Below are 24596 nucleotides of genomic sequence, written 5' to 3'. Positions count from 1 at the left end.
TCCTCATGAGAAAAATTAGGCCAGTCATGATCTTTGATCTCAAATTTGTTCTGTAAATCACACAAAGGATTAATAACACCAAGAGTTTTTTTCAGCTGTATCTGTCTTCCTAGGAAACTGCTTGAAGCCTAGATATTCATCTCTCTTTACTGGGACCAGATAAAATACTGGTTGTTCTAAAAGAAATCGGGGCTAAACCTGTGGAAACAAACCAAGGGTGTGGGGGGGGCAAGAATGGCTCTTAGTTTTAAAGCTTGCAGCTACAAATAGCATCAAAATAAACACCTTTGGCAAACCACCTAGACAGCTGGTTTTTGACGTATCTTAGCACTGAAAAAGCTGGTGCTGAAGCAGCTGTCGGCGTGTTGTTGGAATGGCTCTGAAGTGCTTGGTTCTCAAATGCCGCTGTGTCTCTGAGCTCTTTGCCTGCATGGCAGGCGAGGGCTGTTTCTGTGTCGTGCAGAGGCACTGTGCTGGGAGGAGTCTTTCTCGGGAGCACTGGCTCATGGGCTTTACACAACCTCCAAAAGCGAAAATGGACAATTGCCAGAAAACACCAACGACTTGAGAGGGGTAGAAACGTACCTATGGATGGGATGAAACTCCTTGATGGGCAGCCAGCATTTAATTGGTCTTATGATTTGCCTTTTCCTTTGCTGCATGGGAATATTTTGCCTTGGCAAGGAGCATATCTTGCTGGTCCCAGGAAATTTCCAGCAAATGCCCCATTATACATGTGGAGTCAGTCTTTCATGATACCAGCTATTGATGAGAGCAGTAGTGAAGATTTTGTTTGGGGTTATGGCTCATTGGAAAGCTGTCATCTAAGTGTAGAAGAGCTGGTGGGTTTTCTGTTGTTCTTGGTTTTGGTTTCTAGGTTGTTTTGATGGCCTTTATTTCATTTGATCTTGGGCACCAAAACTCCACTGCCATTTGATTGGGATGGCTTTGTTTTTTAAGGGCTCTGAACCGCTTCAGTTTGTATTATTTGTGCTGCTTAAATCAAGAAGCATTTGGTCTGCTGTACATTTTATGCACACCCAGCTATTAAATATATAGCTAGTTAACCTGACTGTTGGTCCAATTGATAGCAACAAACAGTCGCAATTAGTGCCTTCCATCAGACCTGGAGAAAGGCTTGTGTTCACCTATATATAAATCTATGTAGGGTTTAGGTAGTCTGCCATTAAATCAATCTTTAGCCTTTATGCATGGGACACAACAATCCTGAGGTGTTGTCTCCTGTGTCTAGTAATTAAATCTCTAATGGCTTTTTGATTAAGAGTCTGTCCTGTTGTCCAAGAGCATAGTTTTTTTGTTCTGCACTCTTTAATCTCCTTTCAGTTTAGGTGAGTTTTTGCCAGAAGTACTGGGTATGCATGCTCCCTAAAACACTTTGAATTCCTGGGGGGGTTAGAGATACTCTTTAAATTAAGAATTAAAAAAAGAAAAAGTATTGTTGTTGCCCGACACTGATTCAGAGCCATGCTCTTGCCCTTCTTGCCTCTCTGTTACATCCTCAGTTTGCTTTGCATCCTGTTTGAGAGTAGATTTTGGATGACGACAGCACGTGGCAAGGCAGCGTGTGGCAAGGCTGGCTGTTTTTTCGTGTTGGTGTCCTGGAAGTCCTGCAACTCAGAGGGTCTGCTGCCTCTCCCATCCTCCACAAGCAGCTACCTAGTTGTGTATAAATGTCTTCAAATTCTTTTGTTTGGCTTCTTGAGGGCTATTTCCTTGGTCAGCAAAATAAATTACAAATTGAATTTTATGATGATGCTAATGATTCCAAAAGGATCAGAAAATATCCTTGAAGCTTGTCAGTAAAGCAAAGATCAAATCCTTCAGTGTAGCTCAGTGCATGATGCCAGAGGTGTGCTGTGACTGCTGTTATGGTTTGCAGTGAATTTGGCTTGTCTGTGCAAACTTCTTCATTAGCCTCCCTGCACATGCATATGATGCAGTGATTTTTTTTTTTAAGCCCTTGTCGAGCTGGCTAATTAGAGTGAAAATATAGTATAGTGATGTCCACCTATGGCAAGGCTCTGCCACTTTACATAGCACGCTTTGGACCTTCCCTAACAAACATTGTCAAAGTTCTTGACTTCAGTGATCCATTTTAAAGCATTTGCAATTGACTTCTAAGCATAAAAATAGTCAAATGCATTAAATAGGTAATTTTCAAGACATTATGTGCTGCCCTCTTGATCTAGTAGGAAGAAGTGAATAGCAGGCCGATTCTTGCAAGGGATGATTGTCAAGCCACGCACAAAAAGGAGGAACAGCTTCTAGAAACCCTGCACAAGGACTGTCTGTGGTTTTCAGTGGGTGTTGTCATAGTTTATATGATGAGGACTTTGGAGTGAAATCATTGCTTTATGCCTCAGGGCTTCTTTTGCTTCAACACTGATTTCTTAAGAAATTGGTTGTGCCCAGTTACCCTGGATGGTTGCAAATCTGGGTTTGGGCTTTATACAAAATTTGCCTGCTGATGTTGTATCAAGGATGAGACCCGTCAGAAGGACTGGGAGGAGACAGAGGGAAATACAAACAGAAAGCTTATTTATTTATTTGTTTCAGCTTTGCTTTAAAACTTAAAAAAACAAAAAAAAACAACAAAAAAACAGCACTAAACTCAGTAAGCAGTCTCTGGGGAAATGACTGTCCTGCTTGGATGCATCTCTGCCCTAAACATACTGGATTTTTGTTTTTCAGCTGCCTCTTCCCTGGAGATTGGTAGGAGAGACAGGCAGCCTGGGACGACAGAAATATCTGTTTTTCTGAGACTCCCCTTTGCATTGCAGAGTACATGAAGTCACTGCAAAGACAGGCCCTGGCTCCCCAGTGGCGCCAAGGGAACCTCTGGGAATAGGCAGCATCTGATTTCAGGGGACAGGGTAAATTTGCTTTCCTGGGTTGTGTCATCAGTCTGGYGATGACGAGCCCTGCATGCCAGCTCGCTTAGTCCCCTCTGGGGTGGGAACAACTGAGAGGTTTAGAGACAGCAGAGGACAGCTCTTTGCATTGATGATGGACTGATTTGGAGATGTAATTATTTATATAAGGGTGACTGGCTCTGGCCAGGTTAGGAACTTACCCGTGACATGCTCACGAGAAGATGAGGTCTTTGCCTGGAAGGCTTATAATCTACTTTGCAAAAGGATATGGCATATATGGGAACTGGGCTGTCAAGTAACAGCAACATGGTGTTATAGATACTAACCAGCCCATGCCTTTGCGGGCACAGTGTTACAGGAAGTGATTCTGTTGGTGTCAGTGCTATTTGCTGTTTCAGATCAACTAAGRTGTTGACCAGTCTGTGAACCTCTTGAAGAGGATGCTCTGTTGTAGTGCTGTGGTGAGGATGAYGATGTAGCTTCTAACTGTACATTTTGATAGTTGGACCCTAAGTGAGTCTGTTCTTGGAGCAGTGTCAAAATGCTTTTTCCTCTGCACATCTGCAAAGCTGGAATTTCAAGACAAAYTGTGTTTGGGGTTGAGTTCCTGGGAAAGGAGTGCAGCAGCAGCCTGAGCAGCAGCCGCGTGCAGCCTCAGTGGGTCCCAGCTAAGTTCTCTCCTACCCGAAGAGCAAAGCTTGGTCTGCAAGCTTGGAAGGACCTGGAGATGAGACAGCAACGCTGCTCGGGCTGAGGTTGCCTCTCCATGAGGTTAGACTCAGTGGCATCTGTTTGAGTGTTGAGGATGGGATGGCCAAAGTGCACTGAGTTYTGAAATTGATTGAAAATCTTGTTTTTTAGCTTACCGGAGCTCATATTGTAGCACTGCCTCTAAGATGCGCAAGTGTCATCACTATCTTCAGATATCAGTTCTGCCCAGTTTGATGAATCAAAAGCCTGTCCCAAAGAGACTGTTTTCTTATGTGGCTTTCATCTATGACTTTTGCATGCAGTCTTGGTTCTGTCTAAACTTGCCTTTCCCCAGACTCTTGCTTATTGATTTGCCACCTCCGGTCTGTTTGGCTGTGTTTCCTTTGAGCACCTTCAGYAGTGGAGGTTGCAACTCCCCTGCTTTTTAGGTTAAAACTTCCTCTGGGGTCATCAAATCRACTGCATCTCAAGAGGGCTGGCATCCAACCAAGGATTGATCCTGGCTCTGCAGAAACCAAAATACACTGAGAGGGGAGGAGGCAAGAAGTGTTTTAATCTTGTTATCAGTGAGCATATAGTCTTTCTCAGTTGTGCAGAGCCTGTGTGTCCTCACTGGATTAGGACTCTGCCGTGYCAGAGTTCAGTGCCCAGGCTGGATGTGGACAAGACTATGGTCACCCTGGCCCACCTCTACAGAGGGGGAACGATAATGTTTGCTTTCATTAGCCCTGCTTCATGCAAGATGAGCTCTTAGTCATATGTGTGGGTAATGGCAGTGTTGCCCATCCTTGTCCTACCCTCATTGAAGGGTTTTACATTGATTGCTCAGTGAAGCTAGTCCAAGTTGCTCTTTCCAGTCTTCCTTGACTGAGATGACTTACTACGTAACACACTTTACTGTTCTTCTGTTGCTGGTATGATTCATCCTTGGCGAGGCTGCTCATAGGGGTCCAGATTAAGTTGCTACTTGATATGATGTAGCATCTCGACCTGGGGCTTATGTTGCATCCACCCACCAACCATTTCCAGCTCAGGCTGGTGGTTGTACGTTGCCCTTTGGCCTATCTCAGTTGTCTCYGGTTTGAATGCTACCTGCTCTATTTCTGTGCAGTTGCTGAAGGCTCTGAAAGTAAATACTGAGCATAGCTCTGTTATGGACAGGATCACCTTGCAATGTTCATCCTGAGAAACYTGAGCTACTTGGGGAGAAACCTGAGATGCTGAAAGCAACCCAAGAAAATGAAGCTGATCTGCCTGGCTGGGATCTTTATGCGGTTGCTGCTCCCTGCTGACAGCTCTGGGCATTGTGCATTTACCGGGAAAAGCTCTTTTAGCCTGACCTTATGTGACCCATCCTTGCGATGTGCAAGAGGGTGTAATGGGGGTGTTACTTCTCACGTCCTCTTAGACAAGCCAGTCGTTGATTGGGAGCTTTTGCTGGGAAGATAACATGCTGCAGTGYTGCTTTTGTTAAACAAACAGAAAAATGGACAAATATTGATGCGTGACTTGGGCCAGAGGAATGCGGTAGAGAGATATCAGAACTATGTGAAGGTTGTGTTGTAGACAGCTTAGAGCAGAGTATTTGGTCTGATTGCTTTTACACCAAAGCTTTGCTGACCTGAGCACCTAAGCTGGCCAGCTAATAAAAGGAGTGTTCCTTAAAGATGCTTTAAACTCCTGCCCAGKTTTTTGTATGTACTGTGCATGTTACTTACACCATGCATTTGGGTATTTGTCCTWAAAATTATTCCTCTCTCCAACCCCTCAATAATTTTTGAAAATCATAACTTGGGAATATTCAGTGTGTTTTGATGGATACTCACTGATCCTCATGGTGGCAGAGATAACTGGGRAAAAATGATGTTACAAGTGCTCTAAACCTGAAAGCAAAATTTGAAAAAAAAAGAAAAAGCTTTTTAAAATTTGCTTTATTATGAAATAGACTTGTTTAATAGCAACATCTCAGGTTTTATCCAGATAGTTGTCTGTTTTTTCTGGTCTGCCTTTTGATTTATGGATTTTGGAATGTTGGCTATACTATTTTAGCAGAAAAAGTATTTCTCATCATGTTGTAGCTGTCTTTAAACAAGTCCTACATCTTTTACTGTCTGCTCCATTCAACAGGAAGGAATTTAAACTTAAACTTATCTCTATGACTTTTGTAGATAGGACTCATAAATTTTCCAGGCTTAAGGATTTTTTTTAATTATTGTTTTTATTATTGTTATTTATCACTGTTAAGACTAACTGGGACATTTTGTAATTAAGAGAAAGCAATTGATCTTCACACTTAGCAATAGATCTCTTTAGTGAATGACTAGATGTGGAAATAAAATGTGTGCTACAGAAACTGGGATCTAGTTGTTTTTTCCCACATTATGGATGATATCCTTGTTCATGGACTGTTTTGTGTCTCTGTAATAGTATTATAACCACTATCTGCATAGAGAAGTAGAAGAATGAAGAGTTATTAAGGTGTTTTAGGTAGCTCCAGATAAAACCTGTGAATAGGCAACTGACATTGTATTAACAGTCACTTTCTGTGGGTCCCCAGCAAGCTGCTGTTTGGGAACCACGTTGGTGGGCATCTCTCTAATATAGTCCTATTGCAACGGACTGGGGCTAGTTGGGTGTCTGACATCATAGACCATCACAGCTCTGTGCTGAACTTTATTTTGCTGTGAAATACCATCAGTGGCTTCAGATCCATTGGTCATCTTCAGGCTTCAATGAGATGCAATTCTCTCTGGAGGATACTTGGTACCCCAGMATAACTGGCCTGCACATAATCTTCAAAACAAGATTGTTTTGGCTTTCTAATCTCTCTAATCCTTCTTCCCAGCATCATGCAAGCTGGAACTGCTTTGTAAACCTTTCCACTTGCTACTAATCTCTTACTGCTCTTTTTTTCCCCCCATAGTTGGCACCAGAAAACACTCTGATGTCCTTCCAGAAGGCAGTGGAGCAGAAGACATATGGAGTCCAAGCTGATGTTGTACTGAGGTAAGTCAGTGCACTGGTTTGCTGGAGCAAAGAAACTTTYTTTGTGGATGGCCTAAACCATGTTCCGGGGTCTCTTTTTGGGGGTGTCTTTCTGGTTGTTACCACCCTTTCCCATTGAAAAGGGCTCTCATGGAGACTGTGTYCAGTAACTCCTCAGCTGCCTCCATTTGTGGTACACAGATGTTACTAAYTGTTGAACTGAGATGATGACTAAAGGTGGAGCTGTCCAGGTGGAGAAAAATTGGATTCCTTTGTCATGAAACTAATCTTCATTTACAGGAAGACTGTCCCCTTTCCTAGGACTTATTTTGTTKCATGAAACAAAGCACTCGCTTTCTAGCCTGGCTTGAAATCTGCTGGCAGTCTTGCTCCAAGGGAAGGGACTGAACCACTTAAAAGTGACAGCTGCTGGGAAGGCCCATGTACAGAGAGTAGAGATCCCAAAATTACTTCCTTGTTATGCAGGTCACCAGGCAGGTTTTACCAGTGTTGCAAAACTGTCACAAGAATTTAGCAGCACGGAAGTAAAACTCTTCTCCTCCTCTCCTCCCTTCCTTTAAATGACACTAATGCTGAGGGAAGGAGGAATCTGGTGATGCTTTTGCCTGTTAAAGAGTCATTCCTTGCAGGAAGATGTTGAACTGAATTAAGAAGGCCAATTTAGAGAGGATCCCAGAAGGGTTATTTCAAGAACCATCCTTTGCTCCAGGAGTGTGATCTTTATAAATATTCTTGCTACTTTTCTGAGCTGTATTTCTGCATATGTTCTATATGTGCTAGAAGACAGAAGTGGCATGAAGGGAATGGCAGAGCCCTGTCTTGGTGAACCCTCCATCTGTAGCTTGAGGGTATCTTGTTCCCCTCAAGACTGTGGACATTACCCATGGGATGCTACTTAAAGTTGTTGACCATGGGTCAGCAAAAGTCAGAGTCCTCCTGACTTGTATGAGCAAGCTGCCTTGGCTAGGAATGGACAAGGACAAAGTGCACAACTGAAAGCAGGAATAAGGGTGTTTCACAGGAGTGGGGCAAGATGTTGCTTTAGTACGTCTTGTAAGATGTACCTCCTGGARAAGGAAGAAGGCACTTGTGATTCTTACCAGGCTAGAAGCTACATCCTGCTCTCTGCTTTGGTGGGTCCCTCTTAGTTCTCAGCTCCTTGTACTGAGTGGCCAATGACCCTTTCTGATTATCTAGGATCAGCATGACTGCCAAATTTGGCAGGGATGAGGGGCTGAGTTTGGGGACAATTTCTTAGTTCTGGATATTAATATAAGGAAGCTTCATAGCTATTTTATTTATTTATTTATTYCTGACCTCYTTGGAGGYTGGCATTGACGAAAAGATATTTCTGCCTGGTAAAAGATGGGCTTCAGCAGTTTAATCATCAGAGTGCTTTTCTGCTTTCCATAATTGTTTGAGAGTGAATGATGTAAAAACTAATGGAACTTCTTCCCCCTGGGGAATGGAAGGTCATTGTGGAAGGATGAAGGGCRAACTGGGATGTTTGTGATGCAGTAGTTCTTCCTTCAAAAATTAGTTCATTAGCTGTTGTAAAAGGACAGCAGCTTGACTGCCCATCTACCAAATGAAGCCTCASCTCAGGAGGTAGGCTGAACTGGTTGCTTCCCTTAGCCTTGGACAAGGGGAAAGGCAGCCTTTTTGGGRAAGAGACCTGGAAAAGTTGCTAGAGCTTCCCAAGGTGCGACCCCTCAGCCATCCTGAAGGAGCATCCCCCACAGCTGAAATGGCCTCAGATGATTTGGCCCTCAAGGGTGTCATCTTTAGGAGTCTTAAGTCTTTTTTTTTTTTTTTTACAAAAATGGGACTCTAGTGACCTTCAGTTCAGACTAAACACAAAGCCATCAATACAGCTGTCAGCAGTTTTGGCAAGGACTTGCAGCATGGCCCTGACTGTTGTCCTAATCTCATTGAAAGATGCTCCTTGTGCTTGTGACATGACAGGCCCAATCTATCACTTCTCCTCCTTGGAAGTCTCCATACTTCCTACTTGTTCCTCCTCCACATGGGTGCCAGCCGTGGGTGGGTCCCTTCTCACTGGGGCAAACTGTCGTGCCCAGTATGCACTCTGAACTGGGTGGCCCTGGTTATAAAGCCAGCACTGGTGCACTCAAAACATCTTTGCTACAAGCAGCATCCCATCCCATCCCATATTCTGCCTCCTCCTGCATCTCCTTTTTTTCTAAAGCAGTGATTTCTCTCTGAATTACTTTTTCAAACCTGTGCTTGCTAATACATTGTGGTTAGCCCTGGACTCTGTTTTCTGAGTGATTCGTGTAAGGGGAAATATTAGGAAGGAGGGAGTGAATGTTAAATGCCCCATAGGATTTCTGCTCTGTGGTTAAGGCTTAGCAGTATCTGATGATGCTCTGTTAAGAGATGTTAAGACTTGAGCTCCTATCTTCCTTAAACAGTCCACACTCTTAATTCTGCAGTTGCTTAGCATTTTTTTTAAACAGTATTTATAAAAAACCTTCTGATTGCAGCAGCTTGGTGTGCTTGCTGCTGAGTATGGTGTTGCTGTGTCAGCATTGCTTTGAGTGGAGAGAAGGGGGGAAGTTAGTTGGCATAATGCATGCTAGAAATAGAAAATAAGATGCGAGTGACCTTTGCAATAAGGGCCTTCCGCAAGCAATGGCAAAGCTGGGACAGCGTTTGCTTCATTATCCAAAATTGGTCTTTTTGGTTTCCCTCTAGCTCTGGGGTGAATGCTCTGGGTTGTTTCCTAATTGGATTCATATGAGTTTTGGTTTTAACCCTATCTCCTTTTCAGACCTTATTTGAGTCTCCTCGTGCAAAGATGGGCTCCTTAGAGGGGTTGAGCTCCCCAGTCCTTCCATGTGAAGCTGGCAGGGAGGGGTGGACATGAAGCACTCTTCTTCTAACCAGCCAGCTCAAGTTCTGTCCCCTTGCTTTGGAAAAAGTCATTATAATCCCCTGCTCTTGGCCAGGCTGGCTGTGCTGGGTTTGTTTTGATTTTTTTGAGCGTGGACAGCTTCATGTCCTCCAGCCCTTGATAGAAATCATCATCGTCCTCTGTAGTGTTGCCGCTGATCCAGCTACAGAAAATGGGTCTGGAAGAAAGTTTGAAAAGCTTTTTAGGTTTCCTGAAACCACTGTTTTGTAATATCCAGATGGGTTAAAAACCACAGGGCATGCACTTGGTTATTTAGTTTCAGCTGAGAGGCGAGCATTCTTTAAGATGTGTGAACTTAGCTACTTGTGTGAGCATGACTATCTCCTGAAAAGAAATTTCAATTGGGAAAGGCAATTCCAAAGCAATTTTGAAAGCTTGGAGTCCCTACATCTTGTTGAAAGCCCATGAACATTAGGGTCCCAGATAGACTGAGAGCCTTTGAAAATCTTACCTGTTATCTACCATTTACAGTGTGAGAGTAATTTCTCTCTCTGTGTGTATGCATATGGGGTATGGAAAACCTCTGATGTTACTGGGAGCTGTGAAAATTGCAGAAAGCTTTGGTTATCATGGGTGTTCTCATTTATTTCATTTATGTCAGCATTTGAATGAAGGCAAACATCTAGGAGGTATCTAAGAGGCTTTTTCCTTTGGGTGCATTGCATTCTTGAGACCAGTTGAAATGAAATACACTCAAAGGAAAAAAAACTCTTATGCTTCAACTGGATGTGCTAAGTTGGTTGAGATCTTGACAATGATTTTGATGCGGTCCCACAAAGCCGTGGGAGAAGGTGGAGTGGGTGTTTCTCTAGTATTGTATATCTGTTTGCTCATCTCCACCAGGTAACGGGAACTCTGACTCTCTTTGCAGCTATGATGGAGTGCCATTTCTGATGCATGACAAGACACTCAGGAGAACAACGAATGTGGAGAAAGTGTTTCCAGAGCTGGCCTACGAGTACTCCTCCATGTTCAACTGGACTGACCTGGAAAAGCTCAATGCTGGAGAATGGTTTTTACAGGTGTGTGTGGCCATGGAGACGGTGTCCTGGTGCCAAGGCCACAGGCTGAAAGTTCAAACCTGAACCCGCCCTGGGGTGGACGAGTGTAGATCTGTGTCCTCAAAGAAGTAGTCTGAAGCGTGACTAGACCAGGCCTCCATAAAGAATATTTTTTGTCCTCTACACAATTTAATCTGCCCTTTTATTTGCTGTTTGGAGCATCTTGGTAGCTAATCTCAGCTTTTCAAATGGAGGAATCTTTCCACTGAGTGGATAAAAAGAGTCAGGAACCTCTCTGTTCGTGCARTCAATTTTAGGACGTTGGTCTGCTTGTCCATGTTGCGAGCCTYAGAGCCTGACATCCCACTGTTCGCATTCACGGCCTCTTCCGGGCACTGCTGCCCAGGGGTTTGGAGCAATGGCCCAGCAGACAGGAAGACTGAGTTGGAACATTCCCCCAGCTTGTAAGCTGCATGTTCCTCCTTTTTCTCAACCTGTGCTTTGGGGAAATATGAATACTAAATACTTACTGTCGTGCAGGCAGTTTTCCTAGGTGGCTGCTGCATGTTAATGTGCATCATTGAGATGCTGCTCGTAGCCTCCAAGAGCCCTGGCTGGGATTCAAGGCGTTTGGTCCTCTCTCTGCCCTACAACTTGGGGTTGAGGAGAAATTGCATTGTCTTTCTGTGCCTCTTCCACCTCCTGGAAGAGGGGATCTTGATGCCTGATTGACACCACTCAGAATTTCAAGATCCTGAGAGGAGGAACCCGATTATAAAGAGAACAGAAAATTGTGTTATATACGACCAGCCCTCTTCCAGATGATGTAGTGTCTGCCTTCCTTCTGCAGTTCCCCCAGCAGCCAGATTCGTAGTTGTGTTTACACGGGTAAACTAATTGTGACTACATCTTCCTGCCTTGCTGTGTTTTGATGGGAGACTGCGACAGTGCTAAGAGCAAGCCGTGACTTGTTATTTAATAGCAGGTTTCGAATACTTTTTGCAATTCATTACTCCAACGTGCAGCTCGGCTTTCCCCTCTTGCCACCCTTACCCTGTCTTTCCGTGGCAAGTGTCTGCTCCTTTGCCTGTTGGATGCCCTTTGCCTCATCAGGCTGGGTGGTGAGAGCAGGTTCCAGCTCTCCCAGCTGCAGAGAGCAAACTGGGGCTGGCATTCTGGCTGTGTCCAAACTGACTTGTGCATAACATCTTGCATTCCTTCTGCTAGAGCATCCTCTTAGGATTATATGCTAAGTCAAACAAGGAAGTAGGCTGTTTTTGTCTTTTCTGGATGTGACTTTTTTTTTCTACCAAATTTGCATTTCTCTTCCTTTTTCCTTCATTTAATTTTAGACACAATTGTCCTTAAAAAGAAAAGGCAGGAAATGCATCCCTCACAGTCCGAGGGGGAAGGAATTGCTGTGGGATGGGCTGATCCATCCTTCARTGTGCAGCCAGCTTGCAGGTGTGATTTCTCTTGCTGAGCTGTTCTTTGGCCTGCAGCCTTAACCCTCTTGGAGAACACTAACTATGGTCTGGAGGCAGGGCTGCAGAAATGGGCACACTCGTGCTAGCTAGCTAGAATATGTCTTGCTGAGGTGTTGCTAGAGTGATGCAAGTGCAGATACCAGTTTCACATGCCTCCTTGGAGCACCCTGGGCACTTGCTCGGTGGCAGCCTGAACCATCACAGCTGCACTGCCAGCCTGAGCTGATTTGAAGGTGTGACTGGGGTGTCCATGTATCACAGTTGCATGTGGGGCAGCACAGAAGCTTGTCTGCCTTACAGATGTGATTGTGGGAGCGGGAACACTGAGGAATTGCCTCCTGCCAGATGAGAGGGGTTGAGATAAGAGCTGGAGAGCAGCTCTGGGGGGGTGTCCTTGGCTCTTTGAGACAGATTCATTCCTGAATGTCCTTAAATCCAGATGGTCCATATTTGCCTATTCCCTCTGCTTTGAAGGATCTCAAGCACTTTGTAGAGGAAGGTCAGAGGTGGAGGGTGATCCTGCATTTAGGTGTTGAAACAGATTGCTTCCAAGAGAAGGGCTGTTCCCCCGAACTGAGAGGGTTTGCCCTAGGAGAGCAGAGGTGATTAGATCTCTTCCAAACTGCTAGCTCATCTCTAATCACTCTTAGCTATACAATGCTATACAATAGCTGGTTTCTTTTTCTTAATTCTATCCTGAAGAATCCTTTGCAGTAGCATACCCAGTGTGAGGAAAGTATATTTTTAACTTACTACCTTTGCAAATTGCATTGAATGCCCTTAGTCCCCGTATAAGAGCTCAGCCAGCCCCCAGGGGAGGCTGTTACTTCTTACCCGCCTCCTCTGTGAACATTGCTAATTCCTGCTCCTTGTTCCCATTTCCTCATTTTAGGCTTTCCTCCTATCTCTGGTCACTGCCTGCTTCTGACCTGTACCCTTTAGTTCAGTTGTCCCCTTGGAAACGGGGGGGGATCAGCACAGCACACCTTACTTCCAGTAAGGATCTACCACCTGCCCTGGGGTGGGGAAACTGAGGCACAGAGTTGGCTTGCTGATACACTTCGGCAAACTGCAAGACAGGCATTGAGTGTAGCTGTCGGTATTGCCTGCTGTTGCCAAGGTGGGGTGGCAAAGGAGCTCCACAGCAATAATGCCGGGATGTGCTTTTCTTTCAGAATGACCCTTTCTGGACGGCTGGATCTCTCTCAAGGTCTGACTACTTGGAAGCTGCCAACCAGTCAGTCTGCAAATTGGCAGATATGCTAGAGGTGGTCAAGGACAACGCATCAGTCATCTTGAACTTCCAGGACCTGCCACCTGCTCATCCTTACTACAGCACTTACATCAACATCACCCTGGAAACCATCCTGGCATCAGGAATTCGTCAGCAGGCTGTGAGTTCTGTGGAGATTGGGCAAATGGGTTAGCAACGTTGTGCCAAAGGGAAGGGCTTTAGGAGYGGGAGGGAAGCGGGCTGATTTCTATCCACTTGCATCAGCTTCATTGGGAATCAAAGACTTCCTTTGGCTGGGGATTTGTAGAATATGGGAGTGTTTTTTCCCTAGGAGTATTTATTTTGGCCCTTCTTCCCCTGCTGTTAAAAGATGTGGGATCTCTCTCCAGTCACTTCCACACTGTCCCCAGTCTGTTCCCAAACAACCCTTCTTGTTTCCAAAACCGCCCTCATGGGCTCCCCATATCCTTGAGTGCCTGACTTGATCCATTTGGCACTTGATAGTTTGAAATGTCCGGAGCTGCTTGATGCCAGGAAGTCATGCTGGGGAGGACCATGCCACAGGCTGGTGGTCCAAGAGGCAATACTGTCCTGCGAGGGTCAGCACAGGCCTCTGAAAGCCACTTGAGATGACTACTCCTGTGCAGCAATGTGCCCTGGCRGTAAGGATGCTTAACGGCATCCTGGGCTGTATTAACACAGATGGAGGGAAGGGATTATYCCCCTTACTCAGTGCTCATTAGAACCACATCTGGATACTGTTTCTGATGGGGCTCCCCAGTACAAGACAGACATTAATAAACTGCGGCAAGTCCTGCAGAGGCCACCAAACTGGTCAGAGGGCTGGACGCRTGRTGTATGAGGAGAGGCTGAGGGAGCTGGGTCTGTTCAGCCAGGAGAAGAGATGGCTTTGGGGAGTCCTAAGAGCAGCTGTCCAATACCTACAAGGAGGTTACTGAGAAGACAGATCCAGGCTCTTCCCTGAGGTTCATGTCAGGAGGGTGAGATGAGGGTGAGATGCAGTTGTTATAAATGGAAACAGAAGAGGTTCCTGCTGGATATAAGGTAAAAGTTTCCCTCATGAGGACAGACAGCATTGGGACTGGGRCCCAGAGAGGCTATGAGACATCCATCCTTGGAGGTTTTCAAGATGTGACTGGACAAAACCCAGAGCAACCCAGTGTGAACTTAGTGGTGTCCCTGCTTTGAGGAGAGGTTGGAGTGGAGACCTCCTAAGGCTTTTTCCTACCTAAGCACTTTGATAAGAGCCTCCGGGCATGGGGGAAGAGGCTGAGACCTGGATGACAGTTGCAGCATGAAAGCAAGCCAACCTTCCTCTCCTTCCCGCTCCTTAATTTTAAATAATCCTTTCTCTGGGCCAAGAAACTGCTGCGGCCCAGAGCCAGCCTCTGTTTGGAGGAGAAATGYGTGTCCTGGAAAGGAGGGGCTTCCAGCAAAAGGAGATATAAACCTGCAGAGATCTTCTCCGGGCTCTTAATTCTTCTCCAGAATTGTCCTTGCTTGGTTATGCTAAACATGTGAGCCATTGCATTGTCTAGCCAGCCTTGTTATTGGTGTCCTCTGACTCCAAAGTATATAGGTTCACCCAGCATGATCCCTCTGATGCAGTGAACTTTTCTGGAGGGAGTGTCCCACTTCCCATGTGTTGGAAGGGCACCATACCTGGGAACTCTGGTTGGTCCTTGGAAAGCTTCTCTCCTTGGCCTGTCTTGGGAAGGAAATCTGGTCCTTTCASTTGTCCTGGTGTCTCCCTTGAATTTGGACTGAATGAAAATAGCTTAGGGAGRCTGGCAAGTGGAGTGACTACATCACTTGCAACTTAGACATTTCATCTGTACCAATTATTTGCATCTATACACACAGAAAAGCGGGAATGCTCAGTGCTCTGACTTGTGCAGTGATGGGCCCAGGAGGGAACGGAGCTATTTTTAACTTCCATCTGTCTTTCTAATGATTGACACTGCCACCCAATTTCCAATTAGGTCTGGGGTCGCAGTGACAGAGTGCGTTTTCCACAAGCTGCTGCCAGCTTTGCTAGATCTCTGGGAGGACTGTGCTGTCTTCCCCTTGGATATTGCACAGCAGGGTGGAGGGCAGGGGGATAATAGTTGAAACATAGATGTAGTGATGAAAACTGAAATCTCTCACCCAGATTCCTTATTAAAAATGCATGCAGCCATGTTTAAGCGGCTCTGATTTCTTGGTAAATGAGTGCCGACGAGCTGTTAAACACGGGCTAAAGCAATGCAATGCCCAGTGGTACTACTGAGATCATCTGGCTGGGCCCAGTCTCTGCATGGCACAAGCAATAAAACTGCCCAGCTTGGCTTCTGCATCCACTTTATATCTGGCAGCCAAGCATGTTAATGATAATTGATTTGACACATTTTTAAAGCATGGTATGAATTCAGAGAAACCCTTGCCCCAGGTTGGAATAGATGTAGCATTGATTAAAAAAAGGGGTTGAATAAAACTAGTCTCAACCATGGGACTGTGGGAGGCTTTTCCTGTACATCCTGTCTGCACTGTCAATTTTAGCCTCCTGTCCTTACTTCTCTCTGTGCCCTGAATTGGACGAGGAGGACAGGTTTTAAGGGATACGCTGTGCCTCTTCTCATGAGCCCTTTGCCTGATCTCTTTGTATCTCAACCCCTGTCTTTAGAGACAAAAGAGGTTTTTGTTGTTGTTTTGGGGGATTTTTTGTTCATTAGAGCCCTCTGTGCTTGCCAACAATCCTGAGATGTGTTTGAATAGAGATATGGGAGGTTCTAAGTGTCTCAAAGGCAATTTGTATGACAAGGCAAAGTGTCTGACATGGTTTTGCTTCTGATGTGGTCTAAATGGCATGTCTGCAAACATGCCCCATGTTAGCTGCTTTGTGAACCATCTTTGCAATAGTCACCCTCTCCGTCTCCCTCCGTCCGCAGGTGATGTGGCTGCCGGACGCGGAGCGGCAGCTGGTCAGACAGATTGCACCGGGTTTCCAGCAGACTTCTGGCCTCAAGCTGGACGTGCATCACATGAAAGAGAAAGGAATCGTGAAACTTAACCTGCGTTACACCAAGGTCACGAACGAGGATGTCAGGTACTGCCCTTTGTTTGGACACCGTGTGATTGCCTGTTTGCTCCGTGGTGGGTGTCCTCAGTGTCCCTTGCATCCCTTGTGCCCCATATGCACCCTGGCTGCMCAGCATCTTTTTTCTGATTGTCCCAGGCTGCCTTGTCTGCACACAGGTATCATTTTTGATGGACTTTAATGTGCTTGGAGCTTGAGCTGTGCAAAGATGTGCCTGTTCATCAGCCCAAATCCAGACTGCTCCCAGGAGTGCGCAGTTGATTCTAATAGCTCTACGTGCTAATTCAGGATATGATGAGCCTTTCTGAGATACAAATATGAGTCGTTTGATTCTTATTCCACTGTCATCTCTGAAAGAAGTTGGGGCTTCTCACATTGAGTACCTCCAACTGCAGTTTCATCCTCATTAGCAGCTGCCCTTCGTGTCTGTTCTTCTGCTCCAGAGCTGCTACTGCAGAATTTTGATTAGTCCAAAGTCTGGGTTTGCTTTTAGAAAATCCTTTTTGTAGAAAATTCACCAGTTTAAATACTGCCCTCGTCACCTATTTAGGCTGGTGTGGTTTTCTCTTTAGTGAGACTGACACAGCATGGGTTTTCTTCCTTCCACCTGAATGTGTATTTGAAATGTGCAGTGTGTTAACTCAGTTTTGCCCTCTTTTCTTGCATTCAGGAAAGGTGGATTATCTCTAGCAGAGCTTTTGCATTTTTAGAGCTTGACTTTACTCCCTAAAGAAATAACTGAAAATTAAACAGGTTTGCAGAGGAGAAATCTCTTTAAAGAAGCTGTCTTACTATACGTGTGGACATGGGAGTAGTGAAGAGCTGAGCCTACAGCTGTTTGAGTGTGTGGTCCTATTTGGTGTGATCCAATGGTGTCTTGCTGTGGGTGCCAGCAATCAGTCTAGTATTTGCCCATAAAACCGGGTCTATGCTTCACCTGCATGATAATTCCTGCCTGTTTTCCCCTACCTATTTCCTCTGCCTCATGGAGAGGACCATACACCAATATTCTCATCTATCTGCTCATCCCAGCTGAGCTGCCTCTAAAACCAGACCTGCCACCTGGGTATTTCTTGACCCCTGAAGGCCGTGTGGTGCCCAGTCAAACATCGCAGCAGTCCTTAGCGCGAAGTCGCTGCCAGARCAGGTTCAACAAGCTCTGGCGTAACGCGATTCTCGGCCCCCAAAAATCAGTGTCTGGACGTAACATYGCTGCGACCGACTCTACCCTTGAGAATCCCGTAGCTCTCAGAGCAGCTTGATCATGTTGTGAGCTTTGAGTTGTCCATGTCTTGTACAGCAGCTTTTTTCCTCAAAGTACTTTGCAGATACTAATTTGCAAGTATTAATCTTCGTGCTGCCCATGTGAGGCAGATTAGTGATGTTTCTGCTTTGTAGATAAGGAAACCGATCAAGCTATGCAAATCGCTGGGCAGGGGGAATCCAGTATTAGTTCTTGGCTTACTGCCGGTGGGTCATGTACATCAACTTTAAGTTTTAGCTTCTTGGAAAATGATCTTAAGAGACTAGAGATTGTCTGTAAGACTGGACGGCCTGTGATTGTCCTCAGAGCAGGGGAATGGGGATTGTAGGAACTGATGTTGGAAATGCAATCTGTCAGTTTTCAATTCAATAAATTACTTATGAAGTGTTACTGGCATCTGAGCCAGATGTCAATTTTACATCAACATGATGAGGCAGTCATTAGAAAAAATGTGATGTGTCCATCCTTTGTGAAAAAGTGTCGGAAATGGGATGTAGCCTGGGTCAGATAGCGTCTGAGAGGAGAAGAAACCTTTTAAGTTCAACCTATTTGGTTGCAATGTCCCCTGGTTGCTTATGAAGTGCATGTGCCCTATTAAAAACCTATCTCATGCAATTAAAAACCAATAAATCTAGGCAGTATTATTGCAGTGGCTGATGGCAAGAGCTCTCCTTTTTGAGATGAGGACACTGGGATGGGCTGTGGGGGGCCTGATTTCTTGCTGCAGCACTAACCCCTCCATCCGCTTGTCTCGCGGCAGGGACTACGCCACAGCGAACCTGAGCGTGAATCTCTACACTGTGAACGAGCCCTGGCTGTTCTCCATCCTGTGGTGCGCTGGCGTCCAGTCGGTCACCTCTGACAACTCCCACGTCCTTCGCAAGGTGCCTTCTCCCATCTGGCTAATGGTAAGCACGACACCTGGGAATGCACAGCAAGCCCCTGGAGGAGAGGGGGTGGAAAGGTGGCTGTCCACCGCTGAAGCCRTACGGCTAGTGGATATCTCCAGGAAGGCTTGGTTGGGTTCAACATGCTGCTGGGATTGAGGGGTTTTGCCTTCTCTRTGTCTGCATACTGAGCTGGCAACAGATCTCCTGCATGATCCCTTGCTTCAGGTGGCCTCAGTCTCTCCCCATGCAGGGCTTGGGGGCCTTGGAGACTGCTTTGCGTGTCCCATTTAGCCCATGTGTTTTTTCTTGTTTCCTTTCAAGGAAAAACACCTTTCCAGACCTGCTGAGTAGCTGTTTGAGTTGCAAGAGAAGCAGGCAAGCAGGTGAATGAGCTAACCTGGCTTTCAGGCAGGCTGTGAAAATGACCTTTTTGTCTTTCTTTTCTTTTCTTTTTATACCAAACAAGGATAGATTTTACCTCTGGCTACCCCACTGCTGAAAAAGTGCAGCCAGAGACCAAAAGTAGCCCCCTTGTCCATCGCATAGCCACTCAACTCTCTGAAAACTTGGCTAGCATTTTGGGTCCCTGAACCGAATAGAAATATTTGTGTCAGCAGGAAAAATGCGAAATGATGAAACAGTTGCATTAAAGTATTCCCCAAATAAAAACTCAGCTGCAGCAGTGTTAGTGCAGCTTTTTTTTTTTCTTTTGCATATCCTGTCCGGTGTAGGACAGTTTTACTTTCTGCTCTGACGGATCTGCTTGGGGAAGGAGAGAGTGGATGAGCACAAGGAGAAGAATTTAACAGGCATTAATAAGCTGTTTGGAAGTCTTCCTCAGAGCCAAGAGCCAGTGTCTGAGTTGTTCTCAACACAGTGTTACACTGTACTGATGCTTGGTTTGAAGGGTTGCAAACCTGAGGATTGCAGGAATAGGGTGTAGGTTGTGCAATGTTTGTAACAAACAAAATAATCCCCCTAAAACAGCCCTGTCTAAAAAGGGGAACTGTTGGTGAAATGTAGYAAAGCTGGTGGTGGGAATAACAAATTCCTGTGCAGTTCTAGGAGTGCATGAGGCAATGCAATGGGTTGTCTCTGTACAATGTGCATGTTTGCTGGCCTGTGCTCCTCCTCAGCAGAGCTGGGAAGGCATCTGCTCACTGGGCATTCCTAATGACCATGCGTGTTGTGTGCATGTTTTTGAAAAAAATCCAGTTTTCCCCTGTTGATTGCCTTGCAATYGCAGATCTGCAGCTCATAAAGCCTTGATTTGGTACCAAAACTGATAGCTTTGAGCTTTTCGCAGGACTTTAAAAAATGCCTATAATCATCAACACAAGGTGCTGGTGTTTACTGCCCAGAAAGCTGAGTTCATGTCCACCTATTGCTTTTTGTACATTCTGGGAAATGCAACTTTTGCCCCACAGAAAATCCTGCTATTTTGAGTCTTCCATTGTGTAATACCAACACTTGCACAGAACAAAAAATTTGGATGTGTAGATTTTGTTCTAAACTGGAAGACTCTTGAGTTTTCATTCAAAATAGTTATGATTACATTCCCTTTGCAAATGGGAATGCAATCAGTTTGTGTCTATTGATTTTAATAGATGCAGCAAATGTAACATTACAGCCAGATCTGCATGCAATGTCAACACCATGTCAGATGTCACCCTTCTATAATTAAGCTGGAAAATACAAGGATTAAATCTCCATGAGAAGCACTGGCTAATTTAAGCATTGCCCTGCTAATTCTTCAGTATGCTTTCAAAGTACGAATTGAGACCCATAAAGAGGTACAGAACGGAAAAAAAACAAGCTGTACTGTGCTAGGAGATGGAGCAAGCACAGTTGATGGCTTCAGACTAGTTCACCCGTGTCATGCTACCCTTGCATGAATGCACCTTCTTGCATTTATGGATTCTGCTTTTCTAATGAGACATTACTTGTGTGTGTTAGTGCTGGTACTGGTGGCTGGGATGGGTCTGTCTGTGGTCTGAAATCAGCAACCTTTTTCTGATTGGGACCATGTTCTTCAGGCTTAGGTTGGCAAAGCAGAAGTTGATTAGCCATCACTGATGACTCTGCCCAGTAGGTGCCCTCTGAGCACCATCAGGACTCAATTATTATTCATTACCCCATGACTTTGTTGTCTTTCAGCTTTCTCCTTCCTGGGCAACACAAAAGTAAATGTGAAGCAGCATGCTCCTATGCTAGGTTCAGACGGTTAGTTGGTGCAATGATGATAGTCACTTAGACCAGCAAATGGAGCCAGAACAGCTTATAACCTCCGAGTTACCTGTGTATTAAAGGACAAATATTGAAAGTATATGCCTAAAGTGCAGAGGGCTCCCCTCCTCTGCAGGGACTGTGCTCAACTGCGAATATCAGAATAAGTTTGACCACAAACATCAGAATAAGTAGTGCTTATTCTAGCAAAGCACTCAAAAGGGGGCCTGAATGTCTCATGTGCAGAGCATATGTATTTTCTTCTGTTGTCCCACAGACTTGGATTTCCAAATAGTATCTTACCTCACCTAGAGGTATAGTTGAGAGAGGAAGCTTTCAACCCACAAAGCTCTGAGAAAATGTGAGCACATGAAAGGAGGGAGAGTTTAAAATTGTTCCTATTTGCAGTCTTTCCTGATGAAGTCATTTTGGGTGACAGGCTAACATTAGAAAAGAACAGAGCTACAGGTGTCACATGTAAATCACAAGGTTTATATTTCTCTCTGCCCTGGTGATAACTTGACAATATGTGGTCTCTGTGTGATTATACAAACCAGAAGGTATAAGGACTGCTTCTGTTTTTTGTCTTCCAGCCTCCAGACGAGTACCGTCTAATCTGGATCACATCTGATCTCATTTCATTTATCGTAATTGTAGGAGTTTTTATATTCCAGAAGTAAGTAGCATTGTTACGACTCAACTCTTATGTATTTGTGGCATGTTCTTTCCACTTCTGAGATAAGATATTGAACTGGATGAAGTCACTACTGCTTGCTGAGAAGAATGAGAGATCTCAAAAAGTAGTGATAGACTCCTTGCTCTGCTCATAAGTGTGCGTGGGAGAGAAACTGTAAATACTTCAGGGGAAATGGACATTGAGAAAGATTGAAATGCTTTAAGGGAAGAAGAGGAAATATTTTGAGATTCCACGGTTATAGTTTTCAAGGATACATTATAGTTTGAGAAAGCTCTGTATTTGGGCATTTAAAAAAAAATCTGTTTGTTTCCATTTGAAAGACGAAAAGGAAACATTTTTAGGTGACTTAAAATTATTATGATTTAGCAGATCAAAGCAGTTACTCTATATATTGGCCTTAGTCTGATGCATGGAGAAAGTCTCCCTACTTTTCCAAAGAAGAGAGAGAGCAGAACAAGGATTTAACGAGGACATGGCAGAAACCTTGCTCAGTTGTCCAGAATCCCCGAAAACAAGCATGGAGCAGAAAATGTAGGAGCAGGGCAAGTTAGGACATTGATAAATCGGTAGGAGATAAATCAGCTTCCTAATAGCAGAGTTGGCCAAAATGCCCTCCTCTTGATTATACTGGAGGAAACCGTGGTGTCCTCCTGGTGATGTGACTTTTCTCTCAGGAGGCATTTTAGCTGTCGGTGATGACAACGTAATAACCCTCTCTGGGAAAGCGTGAGCTCAGGAAGGGAAGTCTGTTCCCTTGAGAGAGAAGCAATAGACTTCTCCTAGGAGAACGTCATCTGGAAATGCAGCCGCTTTTCCCCTACCTTTATAATCTCATCTGCTTTGGCATGCACAAACTACAGTCCTGGAGACATCAAGAGACCTGCAATTTCCTTCCTTATTGATATCCCAAATGCCCTAGCTTTAGGAGTAGCAATGCCATCTGCTTCAGCCTTGTGAGCTAGTGATTTTGCTGTCACATCGTCCCAAATCACCTGCTTGCAGCGATCCCCTTCCTTCCCCAGGGTGGGTAATTTCCTGGGAACAATAGACTATTTTCTCTGTTACAATAGACTATTGCTCCTGCCCGCCCCCCATATGGTCTAGGTTTCAGGCGAGATTTTGGGTCTGTTGTACCTCATGAGATGTGTTTGGCTCTGTTATAATTATGTCCCTCTGAATTCTTGACTTGCACAGCTCCAGGTTGGTGGAGCTGTGCCTAGCAGGTCGTTGACTGCAGCATGGGATAATGGAGCAAGAGGCAGATTCAAAACCCAGCTTTCAGATTAGATTTCCCAACATTTAATGAAACCAACACCAAAACGAGGTTGGCAACATGATTAGAATTTTTTCTGGGTGATTTTAGGTCTGAAGGACATGGCTTGTCCTCAAAATGCATATCGTAACATGGGCTTAGAGTATTGAGCTGGAATAAAAAGTCTCATGATTTGATTTGCAGCCAATTAAAGCCTTAACTCCAAAAGACCATCATAGCTGTGTTGTCTGAAAGCTTTCTCTGCCCCTTCAAATTCGTCAGTTGGTCTAATAAGAGATTTCCCCCCTCTTCAGACTTTCTTGCTCTGTCAGATACAGAAATGCACTGGGGAGTCTGGAGGAAGAGATGGGTTTCTTACTGTTCTTGAGAGCAGAATTTGAAGACCAAGGTGATGCAATGTTGGCAGAGTCTTTCTTGTCATCCCCTGAAGCACTTTTTAGCAGGCTTTCTGAATCTGACCCAGGAGATCACAGATAAAGAAATTAAACTGGTTCAAATTGCTGAATGTGAGCTACAGGTCCCAAAAGAGGGTGAAATGATGCATGCTTGGAGAGAGGGGAAGAAGTTGCAGCTACGTGACCTTTGCCATAGCTGGCTTCTCCCTCTCTGCATGGACTGAATTTCTTCTGATTTGGAAGTGGTTTGATGGGGTAGATAGTGAAGAATCAGGGTAAGGAGTGAAAGGATTATTGATTATTGTGGGATTTCTCTTTTACTCTCAGGGTAAATCTGATGCAGGCAAGGACGGTTGTAAGCTGCCACTAGCTTTCCTTAGGGTTTATCTACCTGCAGCGCTGAGCTCCCTGCCCAGCCTCTGGACCTGTCACATAAAGCATTTGCTCAGAGAGGTCTAGCCATGTGGGGTCCGTCAGTAGCAGGGCCAAGCTTCATTTTTTGGGTCACTCCATTGGGGTAACTCTGGTCATGAAACCCCCAAGTCCGTAGAAGGAAGAAGAAATACTAGCACCATAAAGTGGACTTTTTTTAGGAAAAGGCTTACTCTTCCAAGAGCTCCTATCTTGTGCATCCCACTCAGGAGAGACCTATTTCCCTGCTATCAGTGGCTTCTCCACCACGTGGAAATATTGGTAGCTGTGTTGAGTTTATACCAAAAACCAGTTGCAGCAGAAGTGCCCAGCTACCTGCTGATATGATTCAGATCTGGGAAATGGGGCTTGGCCTTTGGCCTTGAACATGTCATTCTTTTTTCTTTGTTGTGTTTTGTTTTGTTTTTTTCCAAGTTCTTTCTGGGGCAAAACAAGAGCTGCTTCCTCCACACAAGGATGAGGGGGTGGGTGGGAACAGAGCCACYGCTTCGACGTGCTCGTTCTCTCTCCTACGCATGGCTTTTCTCTCTTCCGTAGTTGCGGGTAGGAATTGCTCATGCTATTCTGCTTCAGCCCTGATGACAGGATCCGTGCAGCCTCTCTGGAGGGGAAATACCAACTGTGATGACTTCTAACCAATCTTTTTTGCCTCTTTGCCTTGTTTATTTTCTTACTGCTGACTGTTGTGCATGTTCCTCCTCTTTCTCTCTCTGCTGCATTCTGGCATCTCACAGCTATCACATGATCAGGTAATTCTGGTGCTTTCCTCCTCTTCCTCTTTTTCATTCAACCTTCCTTTCTCTTTCTCCTTCTCTGCTATGGCTTCACTGCAGATGGGCAGGGCAGAACACAGCTTTTAATGATGCTTTCAAACATCTGGTTTCACAGGGGACCATAAAAATCTGAACATTGCATGGTCTGTAATCATGAACACCACGAGAGCCTGATGCTGAAGCCTGCGGGTGTTTTGAAGGCAATCTGATGTTCTGTTACCTTCATCTAAGACACTGCCTTTTAAAACTACCCTATTCTAATGTCCTGTAGCGTGCTG

The 24596-nt window shown here is 45.0% G+C and overlaps 1 protein-coding gene across 4 annotated transcripts in view; it reads left to right on the top strand.

Moving 5' to 3' along the window:
• Positions 1–24596, top strand: part of GDPD5 (glycerophosphodiester phosphodiesterase domain containing 5) — a 172310-nt gene that overhangs the window by 141521 nt on the left and 6193 nt on the right. For all 4 annotated transcript variants that reach the window (XM_026082650.1, XM_026082648.1, XM_026082651.1 and 1 more), the window contains exons 9-14: positions 6529–6611; positions 10421–10571; positions 13213–13431; positions 16220–16377; positions 18393–18540; positions 21342–21424. In XM_026082650.1, coding sequence (XP_025938435.1) covers positions 6529–6611; positions 10421–10571; positions 13213–13431; positions 16220–16377; positions 18393–18540; positions 21342–21424 — 842 coding nt within the window. The remainder of the gene's footprint in view (positions 1–6528; positions 6612–10420; positions 10572–13212; positions 13432–16219; positions 16378–18392; positions 18541–21341; positions 21425–24596) is intronic.

Source organism: Apteryx rowi, unplaced genomic scaffold (genome assembly GCF_003343035.1).
Source record: "Apteryx rowi isolate R43461 unplaced genomic scaffold, aptRow1 scaffold_587, whole genome shotgun sequence".
NCBI classification, from domain to species: domain Eukaryota; kingdom Metazoa; phylum Chordata; class Aves; order Apterygiformes; family Apterygidae; genus Apteryx; species Apteryx rowi.
The sequence above is the reverse complement of the archived record's forward strand: the minus strand, read 5'-3'. Positions and strand labels throughout refer to the sequence as shown.